Below are 9,842 nucleotides of genomic sequence, written 5' to 3' on the forward strand. Positions count from 1 at the left end.
ATGATCAACTATCTTGATTTAAAACCAGTGGCGAAGCCAGGATTCCTAATCGATGGGGTCAAAATAACATCGAAGTTATAAGTCCGGAAAATTAAGATACAAACTATTGTTATTTTCCGCACATCACGTTGCGGGGGCAGGGAGTTTACCGCCTATGCCCTTGAATTGGGCCGGGTTTTCTCCCGGGCAACATTTGAAGGCAGGTTATGCAACTGCGGCAGGAGATGAACGCGTGAGTGGTTTAGTTACCCTGAGTGATTCCGAACTGTCGTTAAAAAAAAAAAACAACTTACCATATAAAAAATGTCTCTTGCAATATTGTTTTAGTTGGAAATGATCCATGGTTATTTCATCTATACACTAGCAAGTGTTTCAATTTCTATGACATGAAGAAAACAACCGTTTAGAAATTCATCATTCATCATTCTAGCGTGTCTTGCATCTTTATATAAGCAATATCTATATCTATTACATAGATAATGTAAAAACAAAATACCAAATGGCCTTTGATCTAATAGGTATTGAGTTAATACATCAACTTTATGTTTTTCGAGTCCTCTGACTCTTAAACGATGAAAAAAGAGTTAAAGATGTGCATTATTTTATTAGGTAATTGATAATTCCAACATTGTTTATTATAGATTCACTCAAAATTTCTATAATACTCTTGAATGATGTATTACATAAATTTTATATTAAAATTTGTTGGAGAGTATTTGTGAAAGATGAGTGCAAATAATGGTGGATCTATCAAAGATGAGTTTGGATATATTACCTCTCAATTTATTATATTTATTTACACGAATATTAAGGCAAATCAAATTTGTTAAGTTCATTAAATATTAATCCGTATTAAATAAATGCTTTGTGTCTTAGATGGATTTGATTTAATAAATTCCCAGCACAGTATAATGCATGCTTTTTTGTTGAATGGATGGGTGTATATTAAATTGGCTGCCAAAAGGATGGTGTCATTTCTTAATATAGAAGAAGTTGTAGTCTATTTAGTTCCAAAATTGTAGGCACACGTATTAAACCGATGGTGTCATTTGACACCCCTAATGAACATGTGGCTCCGCCACTGTTTAAAACGTTATATATCGATCATTTGTTTACAGAACATGATCAACTATCTTGATATAAAACGTTTCACTCATTTTTATAGCGTTCATAAAATATATTACTATTTTATAGTTGTAACGATAAAGTTTGTTATGCATGGTACGTGAATGTTTTAAAATAACAAAGAGGGTAAACTTGTTTCATTTCAATAATAAAAGCCTTCCATCTAGCTTCTAACAATTTCATTTTTTTAGCAAAAAAACGATAGCTCATATGGAAACGAGGTCGTTTTCTCGAAGATACCGCCCTCAACGGAGAATACAAATAAATAAGGAAAAACGGGAAAACTTGCACCAAGAAAACTATATATAAACGAGCCTCCCCCAACAACCCGAAAAACCTTCAAACAAACTAACTAATACTAAACCGAATACTACACAATAATACTAGGAACCAAACCAAACGAACTAAGTGAAATTAAAAATATGGAAAAAATATACGAAAGAACACGAGACGAACCCAATCAATCAACCTCTAGGTACCGCCCTTTTCAACTTACCGTTAACCATCTCTTTCAAAGTGTTCTCCCGGATCGATTCTCTATAGGAAAAATCTGATGTGCAAGGAATATCAGCTCACATAATGGAATGAGAGCACAAACATTTGGTTGTAAGATAAATAAACCGAACAACATTATGTATTTTGTTATTGGCATATCATCATTGTGTTTACATGTATAGCCCAAGTCATATACTATAACAAGACTATCATAGCACAACACTACAACATGTGAAGATATATGTACCTGACTGCTAGAATTCTATACAAGTATCGACCTTCTGAGCCAACTCTATCCTAATTCCTAATCAATAACCATTGATGAGTCAAAATGATGAAAATTACCAAGCCACCTTGTTCACTCATACTGTTCCCTCACATTAACTTCAGGAAGATACCCATAGATCAATAGTTCACGAGATAGATCTTCTAACATTGCGTAAATATGCTCAGACTTCACATGAGATTTATCTCCAGCCACAAATTGATCAACTACACCATTAATTTCAATCGAACTCACACCAGGATTCTTCTCTATACCTCTACTTTTCATTCTTCTCCTCACAGTACTCGCCTTCATCCAATCACCACCTGCAGCATATATATTCGAAAGAAGAACATAATTCGAGTCACCACAAGGGTTTAATTCACTTATGTACTTCATCAACTTTTCACCTAACCTAGTATCACCAGCCGCTCTGCATGCTGCTAAAACTGATCCCAATACAACTTTATTTGGTTTCATAGGCATTTTCTTTATTACATTCAACGCCTCTTCTAACATGTGTGCACGACTATATAAATCTACTAAACATCCATAATGCTCAATTGTAGGTGATATTTTATAATCATTAACCATCATGTCAAAAAGTTTTAAACCTTCGTCGACTATCCCAGCATGGCTACACGCAGTAAGGGCCCCGGTGAAAGTCACTTCATCGGGTGTGTAGCCATCTTTCTGCATTCGATAAAAATACCTAAGAGTCTCGTCTGGATTTCCATTTAAAGCGAACCCCACAATAATCGAGTTCCAAGATACTAAGTTGCGTTTAGACATGTTATCAAACACCTGACGAGCAAATTCAGTACACCCACATCTGCAATACATATCAATCAGCGAATTATTAATCCTCACATTCTCCTTCATACCCTTCACTAAAACAAATTTATGAATCCATAATCCTAATCCAAGCGCACACAAATTCGCACAAGCAGATATCACCGCAACAACTGTAACATAATCAGGTTCAACCCCAGACGCCTGCATTTCTCGAAACCACTCCAACGCATGTTCGTAACAACCTTTCTTAACAAACCCATCAATTAAAGCCGTATACGACACAACATCTCTCTCAGGCATTTCATCGAACACCTTGACCGCATGATCAATTTCACCGTTTCTCATCAACCCAGCAACCAAAGTATTCCAGGTCACATTATTTCTAACTTCCATCTTCTCAAAACACGATAAAGCAAGATCTATACAGTTGCTTTTACAATACATATTAATAATAGATGTACCAACTTTCACATTATTCGTAATGTAACCTAGCTTATAAACAAGACCGTGTACTGAAGCTCCAAAAGAAAGAGAATGCGATGGGAAGTCTGCACATGTGGACAGAAGTGTTACGAATGTAATGTGATTCGGTTCAATTCCGGCGAGTCGCATGCGAGTGAACTCGGTAGCAGCTTGGTCTAAATGGCCGGTTCGACAGTATTGAGCGATTGATGATGTCCAAGATGAGACAGCAGAATCGCTGTAATTATGGGGCTTTTTGGATATTGAATTGGGATTATTTGGTAATGGTGGCGCGTTGAATTGTTGATTCGTGATTGTAGTTGTAGCTGCTGACATGGAGAGACTCATTTCCGTAAGCTCCCTCACTGGTCGTTAGTAATATTTGTACTGTATATATAAACAGTATTGTTGCCATCAATATATGTACCGAGGATTAAAAAAATCGCTTCACTGCACGGTAATTTTAGTCGGTAACCAGTCGATTTATTTATTTTATTGAATGATTAAAAGAAATACGGAGTAGTTAACAATAAATTAATTGAACATTTATTGTCGTTAGCAAAATACCTTCTATAAATAATACAACTGACAAAATAGTATCACTAAAAATTGTACATCAAATAGGTTTATAGTTAGTTTTATATATAGTTATAGTTAACTTATGTGTAATACGGAGTAATAGTGTATCTGGAAATATCACTAAAAATGTACTCGGTAGCTCGTCCTTCAACGTACTCACTTATGCATTTACATCTTGAATAGGTAAGGGCGTTCAATTTTTATATTTTTTTGAAAGTCAAGTATTTGAAATCACTGACAGGGGAATAACCCACTCACTCGATCATTTTCCATGCACACGCGCTTTCGGACGAAAACTCGAACCACATTACAGGGACCCGATCCTTAAATCGGGTAGACGAACCGGGCTGAAATCCTGTAATACGGGTCGGTAAAACCTCTCCGGGGTCACTACATAAATCGGGTAAATATTCTGAAATGTTTTAAGGAATGAGACTCGAACTTGAGACCTCTCATCCCCATCTAACACACAAGGTGTTATGTGTAACACTAGGCCACAAGGGCAGGTACAAGGCATTTAAATTGATAAAGTGGATGGGATCACTGAATGGCCGTATCAAAGAAACGGTAAAGTTTGTTCTAAGATGGTAATTACGCATGATTTTATTCCGTGTTGTGTTTTGTTAGGTGTGGCAAGAGATTCTTGTTCGAGTTTGTTGAAAGGATTTATCTTTTTTATTCCATTGCGTTTGATGTTTGATTTGTTTGGGATCTGGTTAGGTTCCGTTTAAGTTAGTTATCGTTTGTGATGTTTAATTATCTTGAGTTTTATATTTTTATTATGAGTTGCTTTTGATTGTATCGTTTTATTGTATGGTTTAGAGTTTTCTTGAAAATTTCATTTTTTAAGACTAATCATTAACATTAATCTGTTATAAAAAGTTAAATTGGATGTTAATTTTATTATTATTATAGATATTGTATAGTAGATTTTTTGAGTATAAATATGTGTGTTATGAGTTTATAAAACACACACTAAATATATTCTCTCATATTCTCTCATATTCTCTCTATATACTTATTAGTCTACAGTCAAGAACTAGGCCACTAAAGGTAGTTATAAGCCTACTGAATTATAACACGTTATCAGCACGAAGTGCTCCGTATAATCAAGGTTTATCTAAGCAAGCACACGTCACTAATCAAGGTAAGAAATTATCTAACTTTTATTAACTTCACTAACATTTATATTTATGTTATTTAAGTTATATATGGTCGGTTATACCGCCTGAATTATATTTCTGTAATCTAACTTTTATTAACTTCACTAACATTTATATTTATGTTATTTAAGTTATATATGGTCGGTTATACCGCCTGAATTATATTTCTGTAATCTAACTTTTATTAACTTCACTAACATTTATATTTATGTTATTTAAGTTATATATGGTCGGTTATACCGCCTGAATTATATTTTCTGTAATCTAACTCGTATTAACTTTACTAACATTTATATTTATGTTATTTAAGTTATATATGGTCGGTTATACCGCCTGAATTATATTTTTTGTAATCTAACTCTTATTAACTTCACTAACATTTATATTTATGTTAATAAGACCTCATGATTGTACGCAACACGTCATTTGACAACACGGTACTTTATGTACGCAACACGTCATTTGACAATACGGTACCATGGGTCGAGATTAATTCCGATCAATACGAATACGATGGGGTCTTTATATGTTATCTAACATTTATGATTACTTATGCAATTAATCATTATTTATTTCATGCATACTAATGTTTATTCTCAAATTTATAATCTTAAAAGTTAATATAAGAAAAAGTAGTTTGTATTTTTATTAAAAGTAAATCTTAAAAGTTAAAATAAGAAAAAGTAGTTTGTATTTTTATTAAAAGTAAATCTTAAAAGTTAAAATAAGAAAAAAAGTAGTTTGTATTTTTATTAAAAGTAAATCTTAAAAGTTAAAATAAGAAAAGTAGTTTGTATTTTTATTAAAAGTAAATCTTAAAAGTTAAAATAAGAAAAAGTAGTTTGTATTTTTATTAAAAGTAAATCTTAAAAGTTAAAATAAGAAAAATATATTATAATAATATATATTATAACTTAATATATATTATAATAATATTATTAATAATATAATATGAACTCATATTCTATCCTTCCCTTATAGTTTTATTATTTGTAATCATACCATTATTCCTTTGTTTGCTACTTATAAATCTAAACTAATTCTAATTTCATGTTGTTATTTGTCTATAAAAAAAACTGATTATGATTATGATTATGATTTATGTTGTTCATCTTTCTGAAAATAGAAAATGTCAAACTTATCAAAGCTTGAGTTTGATGCCTTAGACGGATCGGGAACAAACTACACATCATGGGTTATGGACGTAGAAATAAATCTTGGATCATTGGGTATTCTAGAAACTTTAAAAGAAAATAATACTTGTTCCGATCAAGATAAATTAAAATCAATTGCTTTTATTCGCAAACATATTGATACCACTTTAAAACATATGTTTCTCACTATCAAAGATCCACATGTTTTATGGGAAAGTATCAAGAGTAGATTCGATAATCAAAAGGAAATATTACTCCCAGCTGCGAGGGAAGAATGGAGAAATCTAAGGTTCCAAGATTTCAAAAAGGTAAGTGAATACAGCTCGGTCATGTTCAAGATCCGTTCAAAGCTTCAATTCTGTGGTCAAGAAATAAGTGATGCTGATATGATGGAGAAAACTTTCTCCACAATGCATTCTGCAAACATAATTGTGCAAGAAAATTTAAGATTGCAGAATTATAAAACTTTTTCCAAACTTCAAACTTATCTCTTAGTTGCAGAAGTTAATAAAGAATTACTGATGAAAAATCAAGAATCTCGTCCTACCGGTGCGCTAGCATTTCCTGAAGCTAATGCTATTAACAATAATAATAATAAAAGAAGAAATGCACATGGACGAGGGCGTGGACAAGGTCGTGGCCATATTGGCCAAAACCATCATCATGGAAATTACCATAACAATAATAAAAATCATAACTATGTTCGAAATCACCCTTATGGTAATGGTCGTGGTGGTGGTCGTGGTCGTGGTGGTAGTGGTCGTGGACAAAGAAATAATAATCCACAAAATTATAAAATTCAAACACCATACAATCCCACAAATCACAATGTTGAAGAAGGCTCTTCAAAGAATGTTGAAGATTCTTGTTACCGATGTGGTAAAATTGGCCACTGGTATAAAAACTGCCGAACAAATCAGAATTCTGTTAATCGGTATCAAGAATCCCTAAAGGGAAAACGAAAAGAAGCAAATCTTGTGGATGACCTTGATACAAAAATCACTGAGCCAACTTGTGACTACTTTAATGAATAAATTTCTAATATATATATATATATATATATATATATATATATATATATATATATATATATATATATATATATATATATATATATATATATATATATATATATATATATATATATCCTATTATATGTTCCCGTTAAATAAATGGTTGTAGATTTTCAATCTACACCATATCTAGTTTACTACATATTTCCTTATTATGTGCTATCGTTTGTAACATGTTTTGAATGTAATATATTGATGAATTATGTACTCATTATTTGTTTCTCATATTTTTTTTGAAGTTCATGATGTATACTGCTGGAGTAAAAAAATCAGTTAAATGGTGGAGATATTTGTATTGCAGACAGTGATGCCACTCACACCATACTCAAATCTAAAAAATATTTCACTGACTTGAAAGCAACGGAAGGAACTATACATACTATATCAGGTCCTGTGGACTTAATAAAAGGAATGGGAAAGGCAAAATTCAAGTTACCAAATGGTACGAATTTTCTGATAAATAATGCCTTATTTTCTCCAATGTCAAAGAGAAATTTGTTAAGTTTCTCTGACATATACCAAAATGGATATGATTATCAGTCAGTGACAACAGAAAATGAAAAATATTTAAGTATCACTGATAAGAATCGTGTAATTGAAAAACTACCAAGACTTCATTCTGGTTTACATTATACACATATAAATGTACCTGAAGTAAATGTGGTAGTTAAAGAAAAATCATGTTGTAACATCCTGCCTTTTTCCATTTACTTTTCCGTTTAACTATTTTAAAGTCCGTTATATATTTATAACATCTTTCGTTAATACGCGTTTTAAATTATCTCGGTTAGGTAATTCACGCACACGATTCAAACTTGAGGGACTAAAATTGACACGGGGCAAACTAGTTGACTAGGTCAAATAGTCCACCCCAATCACCACCATTCAATCCTCTTCATCTATCTCTCTTTCTCTCTAGCAAGAACACACACACATCTACCAAATTCATTCAATCATCATTTAAATTTGATCTAAGAGGCTTACAACAAAATAAATTACATATTCGTGATCCTCTCTCCATCCTCTTCATTTTGGTACCAACTTCATCTCGTTTGGGTAACATTTCTAAAACTCTAGATTTCTCTAAATTCGTGTTTTTGACTTAAAATGGTGTTAGTTAGTGTCTATGGCTCATTGTGATGTCGTGTATGTAATTGGTATGCTCGATCTCGTTGTTTTGGTGTAACTAGCATGAACTTGAATTTTGGTGTGTTGTTCTTGAATTTTGGATGATCATATGTTGTTAGATGTTAAAAGTTCATGTTCTAATTGTGTTCCTAGTATCACTAGCTTCAATTTGATGTGTAGGTTGCTTTAGAAAAGTTCATGAACTTGATTTATGATTTTGGTGAATTTGGATTAGGGTTTGATGAACTTGAAATGGACTTTTGATGCATTGAATGCCATGGATTATGGTTGGTAAGTGTTTAGTTGGATTGTATGCTTGATTACCTTCGAAACAGCATATCATTCATGTAAATTGGTTGCCCGAATCATTGAATTGCATTTATGAACTTGTATGCGATTAATGTTGAGCATTAGATGCGGTTTTGGTTGTTATAATAGGTAGATTGATTGATGAAATGTGTTTAGTTGTCTTCCTCGTCAAATTACCTTCCCAACGGTATAAAATACTTGACTTGATTGTTTGCGGATCATAAATTGTGTTTATTTGGTTTTTGGTTCGTGCACTTAGGAGTTCTGCATCAGACTTGAAATCCAACCTGGACGCCGTCCAGATATTTGGACGCCGTTCCAGTATTCAAATCTGGATGCCGTCCAGAAAGTCTGGACGCCGTCCCAGCCTTCAAAGCTGGACGCCGTCCAGAAAATCTGGACGCCGTCCAGATACACTGGCAGGCTCTGTCTCCGCTGGCCATTTTACGGAAAATGTTTGCTATGCTATGGACCTCCGATTCACATGTAACTTGTTCTAACATGCTCATACATGATTAAAAACCTCAGGAAAATAGTTCGGGACCCGACCCGAACGTGTTGACTTTTTGTTGACTTTGACCCGACCTAAGTTGACTTTTATTCAAACATAATTAAATGATTGTGCAATCGTTCTAACATGCTTTTATACTTGTACCTCGCATGAAACATGACAATTTGATTCACATGCTATTATGGTCGAGTCTTAACGAGCCATAGGACTAATTGAACATTTTTGACCTATCGTGTTTACCGTTATTGATACAACCTACTGTTTAGGTCAAGACTAGCATTGTTCATTGCACACGTTTACTTGTTGAAGTACTTTACTACTCGTGCACTCAAGGTGAGATCATAGTCCCACTTTTACTCTTTTTGAACTTACATTTAGGATGAGAAATAATAAACATTTCTTTTACTAAGTGAACACAAGTACAGGAAAACAAACATTCTACATACGAGTTTAGAACAAAATCCTCAATTCGATTATCATTAGTTACACTTGCCGGGTGTAAGCGAGAACTTATGTTGTATGGATCCATATGGGTTTGACAAACCCTCATTCAAACAGTTCGCTACCGTTTACGAATGAAATATATTTTCGAGAAACAGTGTATGTTCTAGCACTAAGTGATGGGGTTCAATGGAAGGAATGTTAAGCATTGATAATTGGGTGCTCGTGAAACAAACTTTTGGAATGTATTACTATTATCTCATTGTTGCAAATCTTGTGGTTCATTTGTACTTACTTACTCAAACCTATGATTTCACCAACGTTTTCGTTGACAGATTTCTA

The 9,842-nt window shown here is 33.1% G+C and overlaps 1 protein-coding gene across 1 annotated transcript; it reads right to left on the reverse strand.

Annotated features, from left to right (window-relative positions):
* Positions 1 to 1,807: 1,807 nt before the first annotated feature.
* LOC139853372 (pentatricopeptide repeat-containing protein At1g05750, chloroplastic) lies at positions 1,808 to 3,501 on the reverse strand. Its single transcript, XM_071842759.1, has one exon. The coding sequence runs from the start codon at positions 3,488 to 3,490 to the stop codon at positions 1,979 to 1,981; it is 1,512 nt and encodes a 503-aa protein (XP_071698860.1). The 5' UTR covers positions 3,491 to 3,501; the 3' UTR covers positions 1,808 to 1,978.
* Positions 3,502 to 9,842: the final 6,341 nt, after the last annotated feature.

Source organism: Rutidosis leptorrhynchoides, chromosome 6 (assembly GCF_046630445.1).
Source record: "Rutidosis leptorrhynchoides isolate AG116_Rl617_1_P2 chromosome 6, CSIRO_AGI_Rlap_v1, whole genome shotgun sequence".
Classification (NCBI taxonomy): Eukaryota; Viridiplantae; Streptophyta; class Magnoliopsida; order Asterales; family Asteraceae; genus Rutidosis; species Rutidosis leptorrhynchoides.

Coding starts and splice junctions, on each gene's coding strand:
- LOC139853372 (XM_071842759.1), bottom strand. CDS start 3,490: ATGAGTCTCTCCATGTCAGCAGCTACAACTACAATCACGAATCAACAA.